This window comes from Phalangium opilio, unplaced genomic scaffold (genome assembly GCF_054372755.1).
Source record: "Phalangium opilio isolate 3A_F unplaced genomic scaffold, DU_Popi_V2 ptg000209l_1, whole genome shotgun sequence".
Taxonomy (NCBI): Eukaryota; Metazoa; Arthropoda; class Arachnida; order Opiliones; family Phalangiidae; genus Phalangium; species Phalangium opilio.
In genome coordinates this window covers 3,301,816-3,329,420 of record NW_028324217.1, presented here as the reverse complement: position 1 = coordinate 3,329,420, position 27,605 = coordinate 3,301,816, and the positions used below count along the sequence as shown (strand labels likewise).

Here is a 27,605-nt window from a genome sequence, read left to right as displayed (position 1 = left end):
TGTTTGTTTACGTTTTGCTTAATTACTTGGCCCCTGTTTGTCGTAGCCCAAAGTTTTTAGTATGGTTAGGTGGGGGACAAATTGGGCTATAACATACTCAAAGGACATCCCCGTATCTCTAGTAGAAAAAGAGTTACGAGCCTGCAAAGTTTATTTTCAAAAATCAAAAGTAACCTCCTAACAATAAGTGAGACAAAAAATAAGTTGACGACGATATTGAGGTAGCCTCAAGTTTAAAGTATCCTTTTATGGGGAGCAAAGAGTACTATAACATATCCAAAGGAGATCCCCGTATCCCTTATAGAACGAGAGTTATGAGCCTACAAAGTTCAGTGTTAAAATCATAAGTAATATAATAACAATAAGTGAGACGATACCATACGTTGACGAACATTTTGCTTAATATCTCGGCCCCTGTTTGTCGTAGCCATATGTTCTTAGTATGGTTGGATGGGGGACAAATAGGACTATAACATACTCAAAGGACATCCCCCCATGTCTAGTAGAACCAGAGTTACGAGCCTCTAAAGTTGGGTGTGACGCTATTTCTATGGCTTGTTTTTGAACATTTCCCTTAATTACTCGGCCCCTGTTTGACGCAACCCCTAACCTTTGGTATAGTAGGATGGGGGACAAATTGGACCATAAAATACTCAAAGGACATCCCCCTATGTCTAGTAGAACCAGAGTTACGAGTCTCTAAAGTTGGGTGTGACGCTATTTCTATGGCTTGTTTTTGAACATTTCCCTTAATTACTCGGCCCCTGTTTGACGCAACCCCTAACCTTTGGTATAGTAGGATGGGGGACAAATTGGACCATAAAATACTCAAAGGACATCCCCCTATGTCTAGTAGAACCAGAGTTACGAGTCTCTAAAGTTGGGTGTGACGCTATTTCTATGGCATGTTTTTGAATATTTCGCTTAATTTTTCGGCCCCAGTTTGACGCAGCCCCAAACCTTTGGTATAGTAGGATGGGGGACAAATTGGACGAAAACATACTCAAAGGACATCCCCGTATCTCTACTAGAACCAGAGTTACGAGCCTCCAAAGTTGGGTCTAAAGCTATTCCTATGGAGGGGTTGTTTGTTTACGTTTTGCTCAATTTCTTGGCCCCTGTTTGTCGTAGCCCAAAGTTTTTAGTATGGTTAGATGGGGGACAAATAGCACTATAACTTGCTCAAAGGACATCCCCGTATCTCTACTAGAACCAGAGTTACGAGCCTCCAAAGTTGGGTCTAAAGCTATTCCTATGGAGGGGTTGTTTGTTTACGTTTTGCTTAATTACTTGGCCCGTGTTTGTTGTGGCCCAAAGTTTTTAGTATGGTTAGATGGGGGACAAATAGCACTATAACTTGCTCAAAGGACATCCCCGTATCTCTACTAGAACCAGAGTTACGAGCCTCCAAAATTGGGTCTAATGCTATTCCTATGGCGGGGTTTGATTGTTTACATTTCCTTAATTACTCTGCCTGTTTTCTTGATAACCAACAAGCACAAATCTGTAGTGTAGTGGTTAACACATCCGCCTCACACCCGGAAGGCCACAGGATCTAAACCGCGAAGTTTTTTTTTTCTTTTTTTTTTTTTTGCTTGGGATATGTAAAGACCTTTATAATTATCCGAACACTTGTGTCAAGGTGACATTATTTACATTCCCGTATCTCATTCTCTGGTAGAATCAGAGTTACGAGCCTCCAGAATTTAGTGTAATGCTATTCGACGGACGGGGTTGTTTGTTTACGTTTTGCATAATTACTCGGCACCGGTTTGTCGTATCCCTAAGTTTTTTGTATGGTTAGATGGGGGACAAATTGCACTATTACATATCCAAAGGACATCCCCTTGTCTCTAGTAGAAACAGAGTTACGAGCCTGCAAAGTTGGGTCTAAAGCTATTCCTATGGAGGGGTTTGATTGTTTACGTTTTGCTTAATTACTCGGCCCCTGTTTGTCGTAGCCCTACGTTTTTAGTATGGTTAGATGGGGGACAAATTGTACTATAACATAGCCAAAGGACATCCCCGTATCTCAACTAGAACCAGAGTTACGAGCCTCCAATATTGGGTCAAATGCTTTTCCTATGGAGGGGTTGTTCGTTTACGTTTTGCTTAATTACTTGGCCCATGTTTGTCGTAGCCCAAAGATTTTAGTATGGTTAGATGGGGGACAAATTGCACTATAACTTACTCAAAGGACACCCCCGTACCTCTACTAGAACCAGAGTTGCGAGCCTCCAAAATTGGGTCTAATGCTATTCCTATGGCGGGGTTTGATTGTTTACGTTTTCCTTAATTACTCAGCTGTTTTCTGGGTCACCAATAAGAACAAATCTGTAGTGTAGTGGTTAACACATCCGCCTTACACCCGGAAGGCCATAGGTTCGAAACCGCGATGTTTTTTTTTTTCTTTTTTTTTTGCTTGGGATATCTAAAGACCTTTAAAATTATCCGAACATTTAAGTCAAGGTGACATTATTTACATTCCCGTATCTCTGGTAGAACCAGAGTTACGAGCCTCCAAAGTTGGGTCTAATGCTATTCCTATGGAGGGGTTGTTTGTTTACGTTTTGCTTAATTACTTGGCCCCTGTTTGTCGTAGCCCAAAGTTTTTAGTATGGTTAGATGGGGGACAAATAGCACTATAACTTGCTCAAAGGACATCCCCGTATCTCTACTAGAACCAGAGTTACGAGCCTCCAAAGTTGGGTCTAAAGCTATTCCTATGGAGGGGTTGTTTGTTTACGTTTTGCTTAATTACTTGGCCCCTGTTTGTCGTAGCCCAAAGTTTATAGTATGGTTAGATGGGGGACAAATAGCACTATAACTTGCTCAAAGGACATCCCCGTATCTCTACTAGAACCAGAGTTACGAGCCTCCAAAATTGGGTCAAATGCTTTTCCTATGGAGGGGTTGTTCGTTTACGTTTTGCTTAATTACTTGGCCCATGTTTATCGTAGCCCAAAGTTTTTAGTATGGTTAGATGGGGGACAAATTGCACTATAACTTACTCAAAGTACATCCCGGTATCTCTACTAGAACCAGAGTTACGAGCCTCCAAAATTGGGTCAAACGCTTTTCCTATGGAGGGGTTGTTTGTTTACGTTTTGCTTAATTACTTGGCCCATGTTTGTCGTAGGCCTACGTTTTTAGTATGGTTAGATGGGGGACAAATTGCACTATAACATACTCAAAGGACATCGCCGTATCTCTACTAGAACCAGAGTTACGAGTCTCCAAAGTTGGGTCTAATGCTATTCCTAAGGAAGGAGTTGTTTGTTTACATTTTCCTTAATTACTCGGACTTGTATTCTCGGTCACCCATAAAATCATATCTGTAGTGTAGTGGTTAACACATCCGCCTCACTCCCGGAAGGCCACAGGTTCGAAACCGGGAAGTTTTTTTTTTTTTTCGCTTGGGATGTGTAAAGACCTTTATAATTATCCGAACATTTGTGTCAAGGTCACATTATTTACATCCCCGTATCTCTGGTAGAACCAGAGTTCCGAGCCCCCAAAATTAAGTTTATTGCATTTCCTATGGAGGGGTTTGTTTCATTACGTTTTGCTTAAGTACTCGGCCCCTGTTTGTCGTAGCCCAAAGTTTTTAGTATGGTTAGGTGGGGGACAAATTGGGCTATAACATACTCAAAGGACATCCCCGTATCTCTAGTAGAAAAAGAGTTACGAGCCTGCAAAGTTTATTTTCAAAAATCAAAAGTAACCTCCTAACAATAAGTGAGACAAAAAATAAGTTGACGACGATATTGAGGTAGCCTCAAGTTTAAAGTATCCTTGTATGGGGAGCAAAGAGTACTATAACATATCCAAAGGAGATCCCCGTATCCCTTATAGAACGAGAGTTATGAGCCTACAAAGTTCAGTGTTAAAATCATAAGTAATATAATAACAATAAGTGAGACGATACCATACGTTGACGAACATTTTGCTTAATATCTCGGCCCCTGTTTGTCGTAGCCATATGTTCTTAGTATGGTTGGATGGGGGACAAATAGGACTATAACATACTCAAAGGACATCCCCCCATGTCTAGTAGAACCAGAGTTACGAGCCTCTAAAGTTGGGTGTGACGCTATTTCTATGGCTTGTTTTTGAACATTTCCCTTAATTACTCGGCCCCTGTTTGACGCAACCCCTAACCTTTGGTATAGTAGGATGGGGGACAAATTGGACCATAAAATACTCAAAGGACATCCCCCTATGTCTAGTAGAACCAGAGTTACGAGTCTCTAAAGTTGGGTGTGACGCTATTTCTATGGCATGTTTTTGAATATTTCGCTTAATTTTTCGGCCCCAGTTTGACGCAGCCCCAAACCTTTGGTATAGTAGGTTGGGGGACAAATTGGACGAAAACATACTCAAAGGACATCCCCGTATCTCTACTAGAACCAGAGTTACGAGCCTCCAAAGTTGGGTCTAAAGCTATTCCTATGGAGGGGTTGTTTGTTTACGTTTTGCTTAATTACTTGGCCCCTGTTTGTCGTAGCCCAAAGTTTTTAGTATGGTTAGATGGGGGACAAATAGCACTATAACTTGCTCAAAGGACATCCCCGTATCTCTACTAGAACCAGAGTTACGAGCCTTCAAAGTTGGGTCTAAAGCTATTCCTATGGAGGGGTTGTTTGTTTACGTTTTGCTTAATTACTTGGCCCGTGTTTGTTGTGGCCCAAAGTTTTAAGTATGGTTAGATGGGGGACAAATAGCACTATAACTTGCTCAAAGGACATCCCCGTATCTCTACTAGAACCAGAGTTACGAGCCTCCAAAATTGGGTCTAATGCTATTCCTATGGCGGGGTTTGATTGTTTACATTTCCTTAATTACTCTGCCTGTTTTCTTGATAACCAACAAGCACAAATCTGTAGTGTAGTTGTTAACACATCCGCCTCACACCCGGAAGGCCACAGGATCGAACCCGCGAAGTTTTTTTTTCTTTTTTTTTTTTTTTTTGGCTTGGGATATGCAAAGACCTTTATAATTATCCGAACACTTGTGTCAAGGTGACATTATTTACATTCCCGTATCTCATTCTCTGGTAGAACCAGAGTTACGAGCCTCCAGAACTTAGTGTAATGCTATTCGACGGACGGGGTTGTTTGTTTACGTTTTGCATAATTACTCGGCACCTGTTTGTCGTATCCCTAATTTTTTAGTATGGTTAGATGGGGGACAAATTGCACTATTACATATCTCAAGGACATCCCCTTGTCTCTAGTAGAAACAGAGTTACGAGCCTGCAAAGTATGGTCTAAAGCTATTCCTATGGAGGGGTTTGATTGTTTACGTTTTGCTTAATTACTCGGCCCCTGTTTGTCGTAGCCCTACGTTTTTAGTATGGTTAGATGGGGGACAAATTGTACTATAACATAGCCAAAGGACATCCCCGTATCTCTAGTAGAAACAGAGTTACGAGCCTGCAAAGTATAGCCTAAAGCTATTCCTATGGCAAGGTTTGTTTAAACACGTTTTCCTTAATTACTCAGCCTGTTTTCTCGGTCACCAATAATAACATATCTGTAGTTTAGTGGTTAACACATCCGCCTCACACCCTTAAGGCCATAGGTTCGAAACCGCGATGTTTTTTCTTTCTTTTTTTTTTGCTTGGGATATCTAAAGACCTTTATAATTATCCGAACATTTAAGTCAAGGTGACATTATTTACATTCCCGTATCTCTGGTAGAACCAGAGTTACGAGCCTCCAAAGTTGGGTCTAATGCTATTCCTATGGAGGGGTTTCATTGTTTACGTTTTTCTTAATTACTTGGCCCCTGTTTGTCGTAGCCCAAAGTTTCTAGTATGGTTACATGGGGGACAAATTGCACTATAACATATCGAAAGGACATCCCCGTGTCTCTAGTAGAAACAGAGTTACGAGCCTGCAAAGTATAGTCTAATGCAATTCCTATAAAGGAGTTTGATTGTTTACGTTTTCCTTAATTACTCGACCCTGTGTGCTCGACCACCAATGTCTGTGGTGTAGTGGTGTGCCTTAATAGAAGCCACATCCTTATCTATTTAATTAGCACATACATAAAAAGAAAAGAAATGTAAAGACCAAAAGACACAAATTCAAAAGTATCCGACCCCAAAAATAAATAGGGCCCGCCCTCATTCCCGACCCTCCAGAGTTGAATTAAAGGAAGAAAACTCGCTGTTTATCTGAAGCATTGATGGTATAGTGGTAGAGTGGTAGAGTGTCTTGCTGCTGCGCGTGGGACCCGGGTTCGAATCCCGACCGTGACAAAGAAATATTTTAATTAAAATGAAATCTCTAACCGAGCTCAGTTACCCCTGTGGGTGGGTTGAGGTACTATCGAGTTCCTTTTAAGCTAAAAATCTAACGACAACGAAAGCGACAACCCCGGCCACTACTACTACTACTACTACTACTACAACTACTACTGCTCGGGTCAATCTAATAGCCTATTGTATACTACGATGTGGCTAAAAAAGGCTTCAATTAAGCTTCCAAGTGTCTAGAATTTAATGTTTGCCATTTATTCCCAGGTTCGTAAATGGCTTCGTTTACTACGGAATCTCGCAGAACGCTGGCATCTTTGGCAGTGATTATTACCTGAACTTTTTCTTATTTGGAGTTGTGGAGTTTCCAGCTTACATTATATTCGCGTTAATACTCAGACGGGGTGGTCGAAAATGGCCACTCGGGATAATCATGGGTTTGGCCGGTGTTTTTACCGGATTAGTTGGACTTATACCAACAAGTGAGAGTGAGTATTTTTCCAGGGATACTAGATGTTTTACGAGGGATGGTGAAGTAGAAAATCAAGTGATTTTTATCGATTCTTCTACTAATTATAAGACCAGTCTGCATAGTGAAACATTCAGGAAATACTTCCGAATGATTTTAAAATTCAAATTAGGTTCAGATTTTAAGGATAATTTTAAATAAGGACCTCCGACCAATCGCGTAACGCCCTGTCTTTTTATTAAGAAAATAGTCGAGTCTCTCCTCCCTGCTTACACAATTTCAATCTCTCTTCAAACACGCTTCGAATCCCTCTTAAAGGCCGACTTCCAACGAAAAGGGTCTTAAAGGCCGACTTCCAACAAAAAGGGTCTTAAAGGCCGACTTCCAACAAAAAGGGTCTTAAAGGCCGACTTCCAACAAAAAGGGTCTTAAAGGCCGACTTCCAGCGAAAAGGGTTCTAGCGCACTGAAAACCGAGCATCGTCGAGACTATAACAATGAAGCGACAGTGCCGATTTTCGAAGCCCCGCTGGGTCAAAAGTTGGAAGGCTTCTAGCTAACTGAAAACCGTGCTATGTGGTCTTAGCGAACTGAAGATACCAAGAGAAAATAGAGGAAGATTTTTTTCCTCTCTATCTCGCTCTTTTCCCAACCCATGAGCCTTTGCAGCGGAACTACGTCATGCAAATCGTCCAAAAAAAAATCACTCATTTGAAAGCTCTGATTGGCTCCTCAATTTAAAGAGGGGAAAGATTCTCGGGAGCCCCTCAAACAAGGCGCGATGCCTTAGCGAAGCTAAAAATACTCTCTTCTATTTTCTCTTGAAGATACGCAATAGAGCATTTCCTTCAGAGGAAAGCAAAAATTTGGGAGGAAAAACGATTTCTATTGTTTATCTTCTGTTCGCTAGAACCACATTGCACGGCTTTCAGTTAGTTAGAATTAGAACCCTTCCAACTGTTTACCTAGCGGGAATTCGATAATCGGCATGTCGCTTCATTGTTATAGTCTCGATGCTCGGTTTTCAGTGCGCTAGAACCATTTTCGTTGGAAGTCGGCCTTTAATCCATCTAGTATCCCTGATTTCTCATCATCATCATGAGCCAACAAAGACCATTTGAATTCAACTTATTTTGCAGATATTTACTGGTTAGTCGTGACATTAACTGTACTGGGAAAGTTTTGCATCGCGTCTTCATTCGCCTTAGCGTATCCCTACACGACGGAAGCATTTCCAACTGCGGTTAGGGGAATTGGATTGGGTACCTGTTCAACTTGCGCACGAATCTCAGCGACAATCGCGCCGTTCGTCAGAGAACTTGTAAGCCTATAATCATTTTGGTCTATTTTTCAAATCTATATAAGCAGAAGGGGATAATACTGAAGAAGTGTGACCTTCTCTAGTAGTTCAATGATGTTTCTTCCACAGGAGGAAGTTATTGGTCTCGCAGGTGTCATGGGCATTTTTGGAATTATGGGTATCGTTTCGGGGGTAACTGTATATTGGTTACCCGAAACTCGGGGAACGCCATTGGCTGATACGCTATTACAAGGAGAACATATAGGACAGGAATCGGAGTTAGTGCCAGTTTCAAGAGACAATGGAACTGATTTATGATAAAAGTTTTGAACTGAATCAAAGAATATTTTTACACGATAATGTAACTGGTATTTTAATAAAAATTAATATTAACCCTGATTACTTCACGATGTGACGATGACGTCACGGAGAGGTATTACCGAATTCTACAACTATCTAATATTATATTGCATATGATAGAACCATGAGTTATAGTGTAACCTTCCATAGTAGTTTAGGGACCTCCTGAGTTTCTACTCCAGGGGTGTAAGGTTTATATAGAGGATTAACACCCTGTGTAACCTTTGACCTTTCCCGAACTATAAAAGGGTCGACTGCTACTGAATAACAGTCACAGTCAGTCATTATCCACTACTAAGATATAGTAGTTCGTGGTTATAATAGTATCTTTAGTACGGAGAAACATTAACAATCGAGTTGTCGATGGAACTCTTAATAACTCTTAGATAAATCAATATTTAAAATTTAAGGCCCGTAGTTGTTTATCAATATATAGCGATAGTTAATTGCATATTCAAAAAATTAAGTAGGTAGATAACCCTTGTCTCGACTCGGAGAGTTTTATTTCGGTTTCCCAACTTGTTTTTTTATAGAAATGACGCATTGAAACATTAATGTTCAATACTGAGCTAGGAAATTAGGCTTATAGGGTGATTTAATGACGTAATATCAATTAGGGGCCTTGTAGGAAAATAGGGACTTTTATGGACATATAGTGTTAGCCCCGAAATGGAACTATGGGTTCAGGGTTCAGTTGAAAAGTCAAAAGTTCGAATATATTGAACATCGCGTCGAATATCGTTCATAGCATAAAACCACCATGCAAAAATATTACTTAAAAGACAAAAATGTACTTACGAAATTATGGTTTTTCCTTCCAAAAATCTTTAATTACATTATCCTTAATATCAGAAAAGCGCATTTCACGCACCTCAGTCAATACGCATATAGTCCAACGCCATTTTACTTGAAAATCCTACAACAGTTAAGCCTTGTCCCGTAGAAGCTACAAACAAAGCTTAGCGTAGGCAACGTTCAAAGACAATAGACAAAGAGATTCACAAAATCGTATTTTCTTCAAAAGTTATATACTTTCATCCGTGTCTTAACTAATAAAATCGAACTACGCGACTACTTAGCTTGCAATTTTTATTAAAATTAAAAAGAATTACTGGAATTACTTTAATATTAATTGGATATAAAACTTCTAAGTTCCATAATGAGTGTACTTGACTTCCAACCGCCAATTCCCGGATGTTGTCCCCCCCCCCCCAACCAACCAAACTCGGCTACCTTTTCATCAAAAGCTGTCTGCTGTAAATTCGGTACTTAAAGGAATACGAAATTACGAACAATTATTTTTAATTTAAAACAATTTATTTTATTATGATAAACGAATTGAAACCTAATTAGTAATTACAGTTTAGGACCTGTTCCAAAACATAAATAACATAGAACGAAAAAAACACAAATGACAGGAACTCATGAACTAGGAAAGGGTTAAAGGGTACATGGCCGCCATAAAAGAAATGTTCAGTTTTGTTCAGTGCTGCCAGACCCTATAAAATATGGCACATTAATTTAATCAAAAGTTTCGGAACATTAATAAAGTTTAATTTTCTACAATTAGATCTTGTTAGAGAGCGTCATCTTTACTATTTTATTTTAACTCTTAAGGGGATTACTGCGATGTCATCACAGTTACAGATTGTTTCAACATTAAATGGCTCAGGGGTTAGGGATTAGGGATTGGGACCTCTTGATGAAGATGGAGTGGCGGAAGTCGCTACACCATCTACTGGTCTAACATACGCGATGGGATCCATGGGCAACAGTCGCCTTTCAACACCTTCCGCGGTTAAACGGCTATTCTTGACGCTTTGACTTAGTCCATTTAGGGCAATTAACACCTCGTAAATGCTCCCAGCAAACCAACGTCGATTTCGTTCAGGATCTTCCTTCCACGCGTCAGTCTTGACAACCTCGTCGTAATTCGTAATCACAAAGTTCAGTGCCGAGTCTTTCAACTCCGCTAAGTCAAACAGTTCGGCACTAGCCAGAACTTCAACTACGTCATCGACACTGACGATCTGTCCCAAGATGAAGGCGCAAACGTTTTTCAATTCTTCTAAAAGCGTCAAGTGCGCCACCTCTAATAAACTCAAACACTCCGGCATTTTCATTTCTTGGGCGGGTATCTTTCCAGTATAAAGGAAATGTAACAATATTTCGACCGTGGTTGAGTCAAAGACACCTCGCCAATCAATGACGTTGTCTTGACTTTCGGACATATTGGTACGGAACATGGTCATAAAATATTCCGATTCCGCCGCGAGGACCAGTTTGTGGCACCGAAAGTCTTTACCCTCGGTACGAACGATTAAATCGGTTAACAAACCCTGGTCGAACATGGTCTTCAAGTTGGACCATGATTTAGGTTTCATGTCGTAGCAAGCGCCAAACGCCACGGATATGGTAATCTCGATCACGTCAGGTGCGATCGACAAAAGAAACCGGAACTCGTCGTACTTAGGTTTACTTAACTCGACTTTGGAATTAAAGATCTCTATCTGGCCATCGAGGACCCGGACTAGACAGTCACTTTTACCGTAGGTGACTCCCGACACGGAGTAACCGTGAAGCCATAGTGTCGAGTAACCAGCGTCAGTTCGTCGGTTAGGGACGACGCAAGTGGTGATTGTTAAGATCCAAGGGTCGCTTTGAATGACGTTCGCGACTGGTAGGTGAAAGGATATACCGGCGTTTTTACCATTGTTTCGGTACGAAAAGTAGAATTTCGATTGTCTCATGACATGCATCTTTGTTGGTTGAAGATTGCACCGAAACTGTTGTTGTCTTGGCTCCTAAACTGAAAGCAACGTTTCGAACGACTCTTTTCGAAACGTTTACTTTTGGTTGGCGAATCTCTCCCATCAGGAACTTTGAACCTTTTGTAAAGATTATTTAGCTAGTCACCCTTCTTGCGTTGTTTTATCTATTCAAGTTTGTTATCGAAACGTGATAGCCTAAGTTTATAAGATGTGTTCCGTAAGTTTGTTTGTGGTTACAAACTGGAGCTTGTCATGAAGTGACGTAGGTCATAGATTCGAGATTAAGCGACGCCTAGTGAGGCGCTGTCAAAGGCTTAGTACAGACTAAATAAGAAGATGGACTGCAAAATTAACCGAGTGTGGTCAATTCTCGCTTGTCGTTCTTGAACTAGCTCGAGTTGTAACTCTCTAGCATTACGAAGTATACATAGTTTACACGCAAGGAGGATTCATACCATTTGCACAAGGAGACCAGGCAACTTAGAGCGTAAAATAGCAGACGATTTTACACTCTAAGTCGCTTGGTCTCCATGTGTTAATGGTAGGAATCCTTCATGCCTGTAAACTATATATAGAGTAGTGTCGGTAGAGAGGGGAGTTGACGGTGTATCCCTCCCTCTAGGCGCGCTTTTGTAAGAGGGGATACTGTACGCGCCTGGTAGGGGGGATGACACTGAGCTAAGAGATAGAAGGGTATGACGTTTGCATACGTAGAACTGACATTACTCTATAGGTAGAGTCATACTTATGGAACACATCTTATATACTTATGGTGATAGGCATAGTAGCTATTGTTAACAATAGTAGTTTTACAAGATAAAGCAAAGGTTTAACAAATATAGGATAGGAAGCTTCTAAAATATAATCTTGTCAAAAGTTTGTCGCCCTACAGATCATAATGTTATTCTTTTTCAAATTCCCCGCCTTATGACTAGGACTGTATACTTAGTGTCCTATATAGTCTATGGAATTCGCGTACATAAGCCAAAAAAATTCACCTCGCAAGGCTTATCGTTACAACACGATAATTAAACAGAAAATGCAATCAAACCTTAAAAGAGGGTATGCTTTTGAAGTGGGAGATAATCTCTTAGCATTCTTCCGACAAAAATCTATCAAATTGTTAATATTTGGTCGTCATACCACATAAAAATATTGCTAAACTGGCACAAAACCACACAGGCAGAGTGGCAGAATCACAAACCCAAAGTAAAACCAGGGCATGACATAAGGCACTAGTCAAGGCATTTGACTACTAAAAAAAATGCCTTGATTACTAAAATAAATCGAAATCTGGGGGTTCACTAGTCAACTTGACTAGTATAAAAAATGTCCCAAATATTCGTAAACCATGCGTCTCACTAGTCAGTGACTACTAAAAAAAATTGGGATAGGGGGGGCTCACTCACTAGTCAGGCTGACTACTAAAAAAATATCCTTATGTAGAGCCCTGCCTAAAACCGACGTAATGTCGTCTGCTTAAGAGACTCCGATGGCGCGTCCGCGGACTCCTTCTCATGTAGAGAGTAGGCTGGGTAGCCTTTGCTGAAATTTTGAGTTTGATCATAGTTAACTTAAATTTAATTTTAACGCGTTAAATCGATATTAATTCAAGATGGGACGACGCTCTATAAGTACCACTAAAAGTGGTAAATTTATGAATCCAACTGATCAAGCTAGTAAGTAAATTTTAATGTTGTTTTTGTTAAGCCTTGGCCTAATTCTAATTTTCTAAAACAATGCCGGAATTAAATTAAGTATATTTAATTTAATTAGCTAAATTAATTAAAACGCAACATTAATTTACAGGGAAAGAAGCTCGAAAACGGGAACTAAAAAAGGTAGGCAATTATTACATAAATAACGTTGTTATCAGCTTTATAATGTATGTTGCCGTTGTTATGTCGTTCTTGAGTAGAACAAGAAACAGCGGCAAATGGTTCGCGCTGCTGTTTTGAAAGGCAAGGACCCGAATCAACTCATCCAAGACTTGGAAAAAATTGACCAAATGGGTATGTTAAATCGTTTTTATGCCCTTAAAACCCACCCAATCTTACTAAATAAAGTCTATATTTTAGAATTTAACGTAACCTGTCCACCACCGTTAAATGAAAAGGTCTTAAAAGACAAACGAAAGAAGTTAAAAGATACTTGGAATCGTGTTATGAGACTTTACGTAAGTATTTACCATCGAATTAATCCAAAAATTTCGTTAAAATAATAAAATAAACGTGAAATTTTCAAGTTTAAAGAAGACCATACACGATGGGAGGAATTAAAAAGAATGGAATTAGAATATGAAAAGAGGCGACAACAACTTATAAGATTTTATGGTTGGTATTTTTAATTAATACATTTATTTTTTTAATGACTATTACTATTCATTATTAATCTTAAACCTCTTTCAGAGTCCGTCAAATTTGCTCAACAGGTTTCCGTTGATCAAATCCCGCTCCCCGATGCCCCAATGAGTGACAATATTAGTAAGTATTAACTATTAATATTAATTCACATACTTCAAATTTAATAGTTACTTATTTTTAATCTTCAGATCCAGCGCAAATTCCTTTACCAAGTGAAATGCCTGATGAAGTTAATATGCATTCGATTTTGAAGAAGCCAGCACTTTATATGTAAGTAGCGTTAAAGGAAATGTTTAGGTAACATGACATTATACCTTAAAAGAAAAGTTTTTTCTAAATATAAAACGGAAAAATATTGAAAAATAAATAAATGATCTCTTATTCCGAGAAAATTTTCATTTAATTGGTCTTAATAATGAGATCTTTTCCATTAATTATCTTTTAGTGGTGTTCGAAAACCACCTGGAGTTCCTGTTGGTCCTCCACCTGCATTATCTGATGATGAAGATGATGATATTTATGCCACACTCGGTAAGTAATTAAATTAACCATTTAAAGGAACTTTTTATTTGTGGGAAACTTAAAAAAAAAACAAAATGATTCATCTTTTCAGAATCGGCTGTTGATGCCTTGGGTACTGAAAAATCATCTAAAACTAGACGAATTCGTTTTGCTGATGAACCAACTGATAAGTCGAAATCGGATGACAAGGAAAAGGATGATAAGCTTGCAACTTCTGATATTCCAGTACCACAATTACCACCTGGACCGCCACCCGGTTTGCCGCCTTGTAAGTATCATATTATAAGCTGTTATTAACGTTACTAAACAAGATGGTAAGGCATATACTTGGTTTTTGCGATCTATTTGACCAAGGGTTAAGGTTAAGCAATCTATTTGACCAAGGCATAAGGTTAAGCAATCTATTTGACCAAGGCATAAGGTTAAGCAATCTATTTGACCAAGGCATAAGGTTAAGCAATCTATTTGACCAAGGCATAAGGTTAAGCAATCTATTTGACCAAGGCATAAGGTTAAGCAATCTATTTGACCAAGGCATAAGGTTAAGCAATCTATTTGACCAAGGGTTAAGGTTAAGCAATCTATTTGACCAAGGCATAAGGTTAAGCAATCTATTTGACCAAGGGTTAAGGTTAAGCAATCTATTTGACCAAGGCATAAGGTTAAGCAATCTATTTGACCAAGGCACAAGGTTAAGCAATCTATTTGACCAAGGCATAAGGTTAAGCAATCTATTTGACCAAGGCACAAGGTTAAGCAATCTATTTGACCAAGGCACAAGGTTAAGCAATCTATTTGACCAAGGCACAAGGTTAAGCAATCTATTTGACCGAGGCATAAGGTTAAGCAATCTATTTGACCGAGGTTTAAGGTTAAGCAATCTATTTGACCGAGGTTTAAGGTTAAGCAATCTATTTGACCGAGGGTTAAGGTTAAGCAATCTATTTGACCAAGGGTTAAGGTTAAGCAATCTATTTGACCAAGGGTTAAGTTTTAATTCAATTCCCATTGTAACTCCTTTAAAATTTTTAATCTTAACTAATCTGAGCAAGAGGATCCATGTATTAAACCGTTTTTTCGTGATCTATTGACCAAGGCTTAAAGTTTAATTGAATTTACAAAGAATTTCTTAATATATTTCCATTGAATTTTTTACAGTACCGCCACCTGGACCACCTCCAATTATGTTTAGACCACCTCCAATGCGTACTGGTTTAAACGCGTCACGTATTGGTCCACCTGGTATGGCTTTACCATCCAGACCAGGTTTACCACCAGGCCCACCTCCTGGTTTACCACCTCGTGTTGGAATGCCTATTAGACTACCTCCCGGTCCACCGCCCGGTATGCCACCTCCGAGGTTGATGAGGCCGCATAATCTCTCCCAAAATATGTCTCACATGATGCAGCAACAAATGCACCAAGGCCCGAAATCAAATAATCCTTTGTCAAATGTGGTTAGTGCACCACCAAATTTGATTCAAAATCGACAGAAATCTGGTTCCGGTTCCGGAGAACGCGATGATGACAAGAGGTCCATTATTGAAGCAAAACCGCAGTTGAGGAGTTTGAGTCAGGAGTTGACCAAATTCATGCCTACGACACTTAGGATTAAGCGAGAGGATAAGTTGAAGAAAAGTGGAACCAAAACTGGAACTAGTAAGCTTAATTTTAATTTTAAAGAGTACTTTTGCTACTTTAGTCGTTAAGCCTTGGTTGGGTTCAACGCCAAGGCTTAGGAAATAATTATAATGACCATGATATTTCTGACTAATTCAATGTTTTTTCTTTTTGTTTTTCAGTTGGTGAGAGTAAAGATCCAATGTTATCATCAGCTAGAAGTTCAGCTGCTGTTTCAGCACCGACTAAAGATGACACTTACGAACAGTTCATGAAAGAAATGCAAGGACTCATTTAGCATGTTAAAAATTTTTTGGTCAAAAATTCATTGTATAAATAAAGATCGCCATTAATGTATTTAAATATGTTTGGTTTTATTAATTAAGCTTTTGAAAAACTAAGTTTTAATTTTCCCATGAATTTTCTCCGATGTACCGAAGATTTCATTGCTTATTTTCAGCCCTCCGAAAATGATTTCTGCAGTCAAAATATAGCCAACTCGATCACGCTCTTAATGACGCAAACTGATATAGTGACTTTCATAATTAAAATTGTAAACCATTTTATGTTAAAAAGTCAAATGTATAAATAAAAATCACCATTACCGAATTTAAATATAGTTGGTTTTAATAATTAATGCGCAGAAACAAATTTTTATTTACTCCATATTGAATTTAGCATTTCTTATTTTCAGCCCCATTGAAAAGATTGCATTCATTACTGTCTGCTTGAATTTCAGGTGAATTTTTTGTTGTTGACAATTTTATGTCAAAAATGCATTACATAATTAATAAAAATCACCTTTAGCGTATTTAAATATATTTAGTTTTATTAATTAATGCGCTGAATCAATAAATTTTGATTTACTCCGTACTGTACTACTGTAACTCAATTAATTATTACTTATTTTCAGCCCTTCGAAAAGATTTCTTCACTGACTTACTGTCTGCTTGAAGTTCAGCAAAAGTAATAGAATTCCTTTGTTTCTGTGTGCACCTCGTCGAGACGTTGACACGAAGATACAGTTCGGAATTAGGGAAGACATTTAAATAAGATTAAAGTCAGTTATTACTTAAAATATTAATATATCTCTTGGAAAAGGTAAGAATTATTTTATTTAGTTTAAAACCAAAATCCATCGGGCAAATATTTTTATATGAGATCCTAACTCAAACTGTAACTATAACTGATGGTGAAAGGTTGTTTGAAACAGGTTAGGAACTTAGGACTAGATTGTTGTATGCATTACGGGGAATCTAACGTAACTTTATTAGAGCTACTTGAAGATTCATGTAATTAATTTAAAATTAACTCAGTCATGTCCCATATTGAAACCTTTCGATTATTCCAAATTCATCCTAACTTAAAAATAAATGTTGCCCTATAGATAGTGTACAGACAAGTGTTGCTAATCATTTGTGAGTGCAATTCAGGCGCTATCTACAACAGACTGAAAAGCGTGTAGCTCTGTTCGATTCAGATCATTCAGTTCCGAACCTAAGATGCTCTCAGAGATTAATGGTAACCCTGAAGTTAGCCCCTTTATTGCACACTATCTATACATCGTTTTCAGGCTAGTAGAATTGATATCATTTACACCAGTGCAATATCAAGTAGCCTGGTCTCCTGGTGTAAATGGTATCAATCCTCCAGCGTGAAAACTATGTATTACAATAGAGCTATCTCAGAAACCTTAGTGTGTCGTCACCCATGCTATTTCCACATAGAACCAAAGACGTACTAGGGATAGATTTAATTTTAGAAGTAGGAATGGAGATGTACGGTTAGTATTTACTTCAGTTATTCCGACTCATAGCCCACCCAGTATAAGAGCCCCTCCCTCCAACACGTAATGTAACGAAAAGTTTAAATTATCTTATTGGCTCGGTTTTAAACTACGTTTTGATGACGTTGCTGACGGGGACGGCGAAAAATAATGACGTAATTCCTTTTTACCTCTGTCGCTATGACCCTCCCGCCTCTGAATTCTTTCATAACCCCCCCCCCCCGGTCCCGTGGATGGGGGTCCGTCCGGGACTTTGACGCGCGCCCAGATATTAATTACTCTGTTTTCCATTCCTACTTCTAAAATTAAATCTATCCCTGGCCGTAACAATATGGCCTCCCACTGACAAAGCTAAGAATAAGAAGACAGTGATGTTTTACCTAGGCCCTGACGTCACAACTGAGATAACTCTGTCCCAACCTGTACTAAATGCCCTTGCATTACATCGCTTTAGTTATAGTTCTTGTTAGAGTTACGCAATTTTTTACGTTTATTTCAATTAAAAAATACATACCGCCATTATTTATTTAAAATGTAAAACAGTTTAAGGCTTAACAATGCCGAAGAAACCAGTAAAAAACGCGTTATATTTCTACATGAGAGACCTCCAACAAGAAATGCGTGAAGGCGGTAAAACATTACCTTTAAAAGAGATTGCGGAATTCGCTTGCCCCAAATTTAAGGAACTACCCCACGATATTAAACTACAATACGAGAAATTGGCCAAAGATAACAAAGTACAAAGAAAAGAATTTGAAGTCGATAGATTTACATCGAATTGTGTTCCGATCAACGAAATTTTGGCCATGGAGGAAGAACAAAGGAGACTTGAATCTGAACGAGTCCAACGCGTCCACGACTTTGTCGCTAACGAAATTGCAACCATCCCCGATCTTACCATCTATATCGTCTGCTTCAATATCCTGGTAGCTACAAGAGAAAACTTATGGCTACCAAACGAATTCGCGATTGCCGAGTATTCGTTACGAGATGGGATTAAAAAATGGCATCACGTCTTTATCAACCCAGGAAGGGTTCCTCTTGGATATATGAGCGACGCCAAGGCTCATAGCAACGAATTCACTCAATTACCAGTAATTATGGATGAATTCACTGCCGGACCCATGGAAGACGATTGTAGCAAGATCCTGAACGACATTGTCGCCTTTACCCAATCAAAAAACACTCCGATACTTTTATTCACTCATGAGAATCAAATTGAGCAGACGGAAGGCGCTCTTAATTGGATGATTGAAAGGGCCTCGGATGACGTAATTGATGTTGAGATCCATGTCCTCGATATCTGCGAATTGATCATTGAACTATTCGATGTTTCTGGGAAAAGTCTTCCGAGTCAAACAGCCGCGTATGACATCATAAATCAAAGCTCTTTCGATTACTTGCTCAACACCGCTTGCTCTTATCACGAGGACTTGGATTGCCGTTACTGTCCATTGGCCGTTGTTAAACGTCATTGCTACATCATCTCCGATTCGCTGGTAAAGAATTTCCAGTTGGAATTGACTCCGAATCATTTGCCGGAACGTCAGGCTGCAATTGCCGCTGAAGAACTTGAGGATGTCAGGATTGGACCCGATGTCCTGAATTTGGTGATACGTTCGCCTGTCAAGGGCAAGAGGAATGGTGGCAAGAAGCAGCAGAATGATGACGTGTCTGATTTAGAAGATTCTGTTCATGGGTTGCCGGTCAAGGGCAACAGGAATGGTGGCAAGAAACAGCAGAATGATGACGTGTCTGATTTGGAAGATTCTGTTCATGGGTTGCCGGTCAAGGGCAAGAGGAATGGTGGCAAGAAGCAACAGAATGATGACGTGTCTGATTTGGAAGATTCTGTTGATGGGTTGCCGGTCAAGGGCAAGAGGAATGGTGGCAAGAAGCAGCAGAATGATGACGTGTCTGATTTAGAAGATTCTGTTGATGGGTTGCCGGTCAAGGGCAAGAGGAATGGTGGCAAGAAGCAGCAGAATGATGACGTGTCTGATTTAGAAGATTCTGTTGATGGGTTGCCGGTCAAGGGAAAGAGGAATGGTGGCAAGAAACAGCGGAATGATGACGTGTCTGATTTAGAAGATTCTGTTGATGGGTGGCCGGTCAAGGGCAAGAGGAATGGTGGCAAGAAACAGCAGAATGATGACGTATCTGATTTGGAAGATTCTGTTGATGGGTTGCCGGTCAAGGGCAAGAGGAATGGTGGCAAGAAGCAGCAGAATGATGACGTGTCTGACTTGGAAGATTCTGTTGATGGGTTTTCTGATAATGATGGGGCAGCAGCGATTGGTAAACCGGAAGTAGATGAGGAGGATAAGGAAATTCTGACGATTCCCAAGGAAGTTTTACTTCAAACGGAATTTAATGAAAATGAGAATCGTAATGCGGCCGCCGCCGGCAAAGGAAGGGGTCTTCCTTTTTTAAACAAATTAAATGTGATTTGATTTGATTTAACTTGATTTCTTTCATTTGTATTTCAAAAATATTGTCATATTTTTGTAACCGATATTCAAAAATATTTTTGTTACACATAATAACAAAAATGTGCATTTGCATTTCATAAAGTGTTTAAGAAAAAAATACATTGCTTTCATGGAAAATACGTTTTCTTTTCTTTCTTTTTTTCATAAGTTTAAAATGTTTACCAAAGTGTGGTAATTAGTAATTAAGTATTATTCTCAAATTGTGATGACATTTTTCTAAAAGAACCAACATTGTTTCAGGTACGTTTTTTCAACTTTTTGGTTTTTTTTTTTTTTTCGTAATTTTTTTATTGTTTTTCTATAGTTTTAAGATAAAAACCAAACTAAAACACCAAAAGAAATAATAAAAAAATATTGTCATATTTTGAAACATGTTCCTAAAAAAAATATCAAATATTGTTATTTAGTTATTTTATTGTTGTTCTTCCGTATTTTTAAGGTAAACAATAAAATGTTCCTTTTTTTTCACATTTGAGTCGATTTTTTCCAGTTGAAAATGGTTTGAATTAGCAGCGTTCTTATTCGTTGATTATGGCGTATTTTTCAAATGAATTCATAGTTAGACCACGTGCCTATGATGAAGGTTAAATGAAGCGTCGTCTGCTTCAAAATTTAAAATATTGAAACGTTCCGATTAGGGTTAAACGGGCGACGAATCATTTTAAAACACATTTCTCAATTAAAAATCCCGCATTAAGTTTTGGAAAGAGTTGGATAATAGTCTGCTACTACTAACTTTATCGTGACGTCACCCTCTCCTACCTCGATTCTGGCAACCATGTTGGAAGTCGTCAGCTCTGGGCCATACAAAGACACCACCAATATTGACGTCACGTCTCCGCGGCTCCCCCCTTTCAGTTCAACTCTATTCTTTTATTCAGTGAAGTTTGAATTAGCCGCGGTGTTGTATGATTGGTTAATAATTGCACCTCTATCAGAATTTGGCGCCCTTTTTAAATTAATTCGATCCACGTGCCTCAATACAATCTTAAGCCAAGGCTTATTTCAAGGCCATATTCGCCAGCCATTTAATTAGGCCTAACTTTTAAAAGGATTAGAAAGTAGAAACATTGCTAATATGCCATCTCAGTGATAAATGGCTTTCTCTAACCAGATTTTAGTTAGTTTTCTTTGCTTTCATTTCGTGTTTAGGGGCTATATGTCAAAACGGAAATTTTTTTTACGGATTTTAACTCTGAATAGAAAAACGCAATTTCCATGAAATCTCAGTAGGCTCGTCTTTTGACATTTGAAACGTTTCCTTCAAATAAAAAATAAAATAAATTTCCCTTTCTTTAGTATGTTGAATAATAAAATATAAATGGGAAAAATGTCTAAAGGCCCGTTCAGACGACACTCTTTTTCTCGCTACGCTCGCTGTGCTGAGCTCATCAGATTTTCTGGCTTCACCAGCCTTTAGAAAATTCACTGTTCACACGGACAAAATTTTCTCACTGTTGACCTCGGTGAGGAAATTTTGTCCGTGTGAACAGTGAATTTTCTAAAGGCTGGTGAAACCAGAAAATCTGATGAGCTCAGCACAGCGAGCGTAGCGAGAAAAATAGTGTCGTCTGAACCGGCCTTAACATAACGGAAGTTTCCCAACATTACTATATCCATTCATCTTTATTTCTTGTTTTTTTAAAAAGGGATTTTTAAATTAAGCGATTCATCTAGCCAAGGCATAGCAACGTTTCTTTCATCTTGTATTTTTGTTTATTGATTTGAATTCATTCAACGTTATATTTAGCCGTTTATGGACGGTTTAATTTTTTATTTATTTCTCAAATCTCAAGTACATTCGCATTTAACCTCAAAATGGCCGCTGTTCGTCGTCTGCTCAAAAAGATAGAATTGGTCTGTCTATTTTTGTTATGTACACTTTTAAATTATTTCGACATAAAACAGCCAGCTAGCAAAATACATTTAATTATACAGCAACCTCGGTCGATATATTGATTAAAATGTTATAAATAATGTAAGATATGTAAATTTCCAAAAAAAAAAGATTTACTTATTTACAGCCCTTTTATAAAGTAGCAGAAGACCTAAAAACTGTCAAAATTATTTGGCGGGTTATTTTGACAGTTCTGATTGAAAGTTCTAACGCAGTTAGGGTTAACGTATTCCTTGAAAATGTTTTGGAAAAGGTGAGAATAATTCTTTTGGAACAATAGAAACCGCGCAACTACTCGTTAATTATGCGTAAAACATTATTTTCATTTACAGCTGCAAAAATGCGAGATAGGAATATAGGCCTTAAGTCGTTTGATAGTCCCGGGATTCGGGAAGCGCGGGCTTCTTCCTATACCTCTGGGAATACAAAAATCGATAGCGACCAATCAAAAGGCTCGGTTACGCGGCGCGTGCGTAGTACCCATCTTCCTGTTTCCGACTGTCGAGCGAGATTCGGGTAGTGAAGCCGCTCGCGCGGGAGAACCGGAGAGCGGAGAAGCTGAAGCTATTCAGTGCGGCGGAAACGTTTGATGAACGAAGGTGTTTTTACGTAATCTTAATAAAGCGCGTATAGTTTAAACGTTACTTCCCGGGCTATTCACCGGAGGGTGGTCGACGGAAACATGGCCGACGAAGCTCCCGAGTTCGACGATGCTAACCAACAAGGGACCGATGGACAATCTTACTGGGCAGTGCGTTATCGCGCCCGTAAAGGTGCTCTCAAAAAGAAAAATGTCTACGAAATCAAGGATCACAAGTTCATGCCTCGGTTTTTCAAACAACCTACGTTTTGCAGCCACTGCAAGGACTTCATTTGGTAAGTCAAATTTTTCATTAATCCCTCAGCATCCCTATTTATCTATTTATTTCCCGCCGAAGCCGAGGCTTAAAGTCTTTACCGAATACCGAGTCAGGGACCTTATTTAAACACACGAAACTTTTATTACTTTTTTCAATATTATCTAACATTTTTCGGGGTCATTGAGGTTAGATAAAAGCCGCGGGAAATTTCGTGAAAGGCGGGAAACTATTGAAGGTTGTCTAACTAGTAAATTGCGCAACTTTTTATCGGCTATATAAATTTTTTGACGTCTTGATTACGTATTTTGAAATTTTTTTACTCTCAATTTTATTCCGAAATTGAAGGGTTTTTAATTTTAATTTGTCTTGCGAAACTTTTCGTACAACCATGAATAATTTAGTAAGAACATTTCAAAAGAGTTTTTAACGCTAATAATACTGGTGGTGTTATTATTGCGAGAGACGCGAGGATAGGTGTAATGTATAAATAAATGTAAATGTAATGTATTTTGATCTACATTTTATCTTTTGACAAGTAAAAGGTCTCGGTGTGGGTTGGGTTGGTCGGAAGCGGAACGGAACCTTTCATGTATGTTCCCTACACCGGTTTCTTTCTTTTTTTTTTTTTCATGGGCGGGTTATGTTTTTATAACTTGTGGGAGTCTGGCTTCAATTTGGGGGAATAAATTTTGTCAATTGATGACTTTTACGGTCGCGTTTCGCGGAATTATGAAGTGGAGTATTTGTTTTTGGAGAGGTATTTCTAGTACACGTGATTGAACCGTTTTTTGGGGGATATATATTTTGACCGATTTTATAAACAAATAATTTTTAATTTTTGGTCTATTGTACGTACTTTTGTGAAACTTATTGATTGATGATTTTTAATCAAAATTTATTTTATAAGAAAATCAATATTTAAATGTATTTTTGATCTACTGTAGGTTTGTAAAACTTGTTGAGGGTTTTTTTTTTGGTCCAAATCGATTGCTATTTGACGCCGTTTTTTTGGGGGGGGGGGGGGTGTACAAACTAATTAATCTAATTTAATTTAATTTAATTAAAATATCCACGATGCAAAATAGATTTAATTTGTCATAGCTAATCATGGCAGTAACTTGTAGACCAAAACATAAACCGAGCAAAAGATAGTTGACAAATTCGTAGACCAAAACCTAAACCAAGTAAAAGATTGTAGACCAATCAGTAGACCAATTTCTTAACCGTACAAAATATTGTAGACTAATCAGTAGACCTAAAACTTAACGGACCAAAGGATTGTAGACCAAACCCTTATCTGAGCAGAAGATTGTAGACCAATTAGTAGACCAAACCCTTAACCATGTAAAAGATTGTAGACCAATTAGTAGACCAAACCCTTAACCATTTAAAAGATTGTAGACCAATCCGTAGACCAAAACCTCAACCGAACAAAGATAGTAGACGAATCAGTAGACCTAAACCTCAACCGAACAAAGATAGTAGACGAATCAGTAGACCTAAACCTTAACCGACCAAAGAATTGTTGACGAATCAGTAGACCTAAACCTTAAACGACCAAAGAATTGTAGACGAATCAGTAGACCTAAACCTTAACAGACCAAGGAATTGTAGACGAATCAGTAGACCTAAACCTTAACGAACCAAAGAATTGTAGACGAATCAGTAGACCTAAACCTTAACAGACCAAGGAATTGTAGACGAATCAGTAGACCTAAACCTTAACGAACCAAAGAATTGTAGACGAATCAGTAGACCTAAACCTTAACGAACCAAAGAATTGTAGACGAATCAGTAGACCTAAACCTTAACCGAACAAAGATAGTAGACCAATAAGTAGACCTTAACCTTAACCGAATAAAGATAGTAGACAAATCAGTAGACCTTAACAGACCAAAGAATTGTAGACGAATCAGTAGACCTAAACCTCAACCGACCAAAGGATTGTAGACAAATCAGTAGACCTAAATCTTAACCGAGCAGAAGATAGTAGATCAAATAGTAGACCAAAACCTTATCCGAGCAGAAGATAGTAGATCAAACAGTAGACCAAAACCTTATCCGAGCAGAAGATAGTAGATCAAACAGCAGATCAAAACCTTATCCGAGCAGAAGATAGTAGATCAAACAGTAGACCAAAACCTTAACGGTACAAAATATTGTAGACCTTAATCTTAACAGCGCAAAAAATACTAAAACCACCTAATAACACCACACCACACCACGCCGTGGAGGTATTATCAAAATTACCTGTCATCAATTAAGATTAACCCTAACCGCCTTTTGAGTAGAATAATTAAAAGATTAAGTGTGCAAAATAGAAAGTTCAGAAAAATAAAAAAATATAATAATAATCGTTATCTCAGCGGAGACGGGGTAAGGTGATGGTGGTAGTGGGCCTTACCTGAGCTAGCTTAAGTTCATTATCGGTGAAAACCAACCGTTTATCGACAATTTTAATCTAGGTTAAATATATTAAAGCCTCCACTATAGTTTTATAATAATAATAATAATAATGAGAATAATAATGACGACGAGTTAAGTAACTAACCGTATATAATAAAAGACTTAAAAAGAAAATTGTTAAAACCACGTCGTTATAGAGTTAAGTTAGAAATTGCGAAACTTCTACCTGACTATTATTTATAATTCAATTTATAATATATTTCTTTATTTTTATTTTTAATATATTTTCTTGGGTTTTTTTAATTTTTAAGTTTTAAAGAATGGTAGCATAAGTTTATAAGATATGTTCCATAAGTATGTCACTACCTCTACTTCGTAATGCCAGAGGTTTAATGAGAGCTAGTCCAAGAACGACGCGAGAATTGACTACACTCGATTTTGCAGTCCATCCTCCTATTTAGTCTATACTAAGCCTTTGATAGCGCCTCACCAGGCGTCGCTTTACGAGAATCTATGACGTTTCGCCTACGTCACTTCATGACAAGCTCTCATTAACGAGTGACACACTTATGGAACATAGCTTATAAACTTATGATGGTAGTTAGGTTCAAATTGTTTTTTAATTATTCAACTTTTTTTAGAAGTAAATTAAAATGAAGTTTGACTAATAGTTTTATTACTGGCTAGGCTATACGCTTAATTATTTAATTACCGATGGTAATTAACGAGTTTTAATCAACGGTAGAATACCTTTACATTTACAAGGTCAAATAAATAAAATTATCTCTAATTTTTTTTTATATTTGATTAAGTATTCAATTTGGTATTTAATAATTAATTGAGAATCGCCGATAAAATCTGGAATATTTATTTCTCAAGGTTTTATTGAACCAATTAATAACCTTGTTAGTTAAATTTAAAATTTTAAAAAAAATTAATTGAAAGAAAATGCCTTTAAATCGAGGGGGTAACCATTAGCGTTTTAAACGTACACCATACTAAATATTACTCGGTACTACGAATATATTACGAAATTTTTGGTAATACAAATAATACACGATACTTCCAGATATTACACGATAATTCCCCATACTACGAATTTACTTCTAAATATTACGCGATATTTCCAAATATTACGGAAAAGTTCAAAATATTACTGGATATTTTGAAATTACACAATTTATGGAATATTCTCCCAACTTCAAATATTACACTATACAACGAATATACTTACTTTTTCTACCCGTTATTTCCAATATTACACCAGCTCTGAACAGTGAAGATACTCAAAAACGTAATTCAACGCGTTATAGTTCTCTGGATAATTCTGAACCACGCGTTATTACAATTTACTTTAAAAGTTCAAATAACTCATGTCATAAAAATGGTAATTTACCGATGAATTACCGATTGAAATTTTGGGAAAACAAAAGCTAGCACTCAATTGGTAATTTTTGGTAATTTATAATTTCCCGTGCTTACAATCCGTTACTTTAAACAACGTTTAATTGTGAGCACTATCTTGACTGCTGACACGTATTTGCCAAAGCGGCAGCAGTGGCCTTTCTAATCTGATCTCTAACTGAAGATTTATTAAAAGTCTAATTTCTAGCGCAACTTTGTAAGTTCTGACTAGCGAATAGCGTCTGGTGAGTCATTTTAGAAGTAAACACAGAAATAATTGATCATTTAAGTGTAAAATGAACTTTTAATGCGTTATAAAAATGTTTGGTAATTTACCGCCGTTATTTACCAGTAAATTGCCATTGTAAAATTGCGGTAAGACATAAAACGGTAATTTACTCGGTATTTGGTAAATTACTGGTAATATACGGACGGCAAATTACCGACTCACATCTCTATGAGTTACACTTACTAGTTGCAATATTTCGATATTATAGTACTTCCATCTAATACGTACTATCTTGTTTAACCTTTTTTATGGTATTGTAGAATATAACTTTGTTTTTGGGTAGAAAAACTGATGGTTCGTCGATCGTGTTTTCATGGAAATTTTGGCTTTTTTCTAAGGCGCTCATGGGCTCATAATTACCGATCCGCGACAATTTGGTCTCGCCGTTTTGATCTCGGGACAAATGGGTCTCGAGACAATAGGGTACCGGGACAATTGGGTCTCGGGACAAATGGGTCTCGGGAGAATTGGGTCTCGGGACAAATGGGTCTCGAGATAATTGGGTCTCGTGTCAAATGGATCTCGGGACCTAACCCAACCCAACCTTGTTTGGAGGTAAGAAGATTATTTATATGAGTATTAAAAGCCCGCCTCTTACCACGCACAATTTATTAGCAATAATAGAAATATTTTGGAAAAGGTGTCAGAAATTAATAGGAGAATATTTTGGAAAAGCTGGCAGCTAATTACTTGGAGAATATTTTGGAAAAGGTGGCAACGAATTATCAGAACCATTGTTTTGGAAAAGGTGGCATCGAATTATCAGAACCATTGTTTTGGAAAAGGTGGCATCGAATTATCAGAA

The 27,605-nt window shown here is 38.0% G+C and overlaps 6 protein-coding genes across 9 annotated transcripts in view; 4 read left to right on the top strand and 2 right to left on the bottom strand.

The window, feature by feature from the left end:
• The window catches only part of LOC149618412 (organic cation transporter protein-like), a 42,902-nt gene extending 34,554 nt beyond the window's left edge, over window positions 1–8,348 (top strand). The window contains exons 7-9 of the mRNA XM_089855748.1: window positions 6,530–6,744; window positions 7,870–8,051; window positions 8,160–8,348. Coding sequence (XP_089711874.1) covers window positions 6,530–6,744; window positions 7,870–8,051; window positions 8,160–8,348 — 586 coding nt within the window. The remainder of the gene's footprint in view (window positions 1–6,529; window positions 6,745–7,869; window positions 8,052–8,159) is intronic.
• Window positions 1–9,585, bottom strand: part of PGAP1 (GPI inositol-deacylase) — a 116,517-nt gene extending 106,932 nt beyond the window's left edge. The window contains exon 1 of the mRNA XM_089854938.1: window positions 9,189–9,585. The gene's annotated coding sequence lies outside the window, so the exon portion shown is untranslated. The remainder of the gene's footprint in view (window positions 1–9,188) is intronic.
• A 100-nt stretch (window positions 9,586–9,685) lies between these two features.
• LOC149618410 (TD and POZ domain-containing protein 3-like) lies at window positions 9,686–12,395 on the bottom strand. Its single transcript, XM_089855437.1, has 2 exons — window positions 12,213–12,395; window positions 9,686–11,278 (listed from the first exon to the last, which is right to left on the bottom strand). The coding sequence occupies exon 2, from the start codon at window positions 11,147–11,149 to the stop codon at window positions 10,073–10,075; it is 1,077 nt and encodes a 358-aa protein (XP_089711563.1). The 5' UTR covers window positions 11,150–11,278; window positions 12,213–12,395; the 3' UTR covers window positions 9,686–10,072.
• A 257-nt stretch (window positions 12,396–12,652) lies between these two features.
• On the top strand, window positions 12,653–16,029 carry LOC149618409 (uncharacterized). Its single transcript, XM_089855436.1, has 11 exons — window positions 12,653–12,840; window positions 12,971–13,002; window positions 13,080–13,173; window positions 13,240–13,337; window positions 13,407–13,494; window positions 13,570–13,644; window positions 13,713–13,794; window positions 13,970–14,055; window positions 14,138–14,314; window positions 15,205–15,705; window positions 15,849–16,029. The coding sequence occupies exons 1-11, from the start codon at window positions 12,777–12,779 to the stop codon at window positions 15,962–15,964; spliced, it is 1,413 nt and encodes a 470-aa protein (XP_089711562.1). The 5' UTR covers window positions 12,653–12,776; the 3' UTR covers window positions 15,965–16,029.
• A 584-nt stretch (window positions 16,030–16,613) lies between these two features.
• On the top strand, window positions 16,614–20,414 carry LOC149618408 (protein maelstrom homolog). The gene is made up of 2 exons (XM_089855435.1): window positions 16,614–16,767; window positions 17,996–20,414. The coding sequence occupies exon 2, from the start codon at window positions 18,010–18,012 to the stop codon at window positions 19,903–19,905; it is 1,896 nt and encodes a 631-aa protein (XP_089711561.1). The 5' UTR covers window positions 16,614–16,767; window positions 17,996–18,009; the 3' UTR covers window positions 19,906–20,414.
• Window positions 20,415–22,182: 1,768 nt separating this feature from the next.
• The window catches only part of Pkc53E (Protein C kinase 53E), a 109,617-nt gene continuing 104,194 nt past the window's right edge, over window positions 22,183–27,605 (top strand). Inside the window, exon 1 of one of the 4 annotated variants that reach the window (XM_089854959.1) lies at window positions 22,183–22,717. In XM_089854959.1, the coding sequence (XP_089711085.1) occupies window positions 22,524–22,717 (194 nt within the window). In that variant the 5' untranslated portion in view covers window positions 22,183–22,523. The remainder of the gene's footprint in view (window positions 22,718–27,605) is intronic. The other 3 variants (XM_089854960.1, XM_089854957.1, XM_089854958.1) reach the window with 3 other exon arrangements.

Coding starts and splice junctions, on each gene's coding strand:
- LOC149618410 (XM_089855437.1), bottom strand. CDS start 11,149: ATGCATGTCATGAGACAATCGAAATTCTACTTTTCGTACCGAAACAAT.
- LOC149618409 (XM_089855436.1), top strand. CDS start 12,777: ATGGGACGACGCTCTATAAGTACCACTAAAAGTGGTAAATTTATGAAT. Junction 13,003..13,079: donor GAAAACGGGAACTAAAAAAG/GTAGGCAATTAT, acceptor GTTCTTGAGTAG/AACAAGAAACAGCGGCAAAT. Junction 15,706..15,848: donor TGGAACCAAAACTGGAACTA/GTAAGCTTAATT, acceptor TTTGTTTTTCAG/TTGGTGAGAGTAAAGATCCA.
- LOC149618408 (XM_089855435.1), top strand. CDS start 18,010: ATGCCGAAGAAACCAGTAAAAAACGCGTTATATTTCTACATGAGAGAC.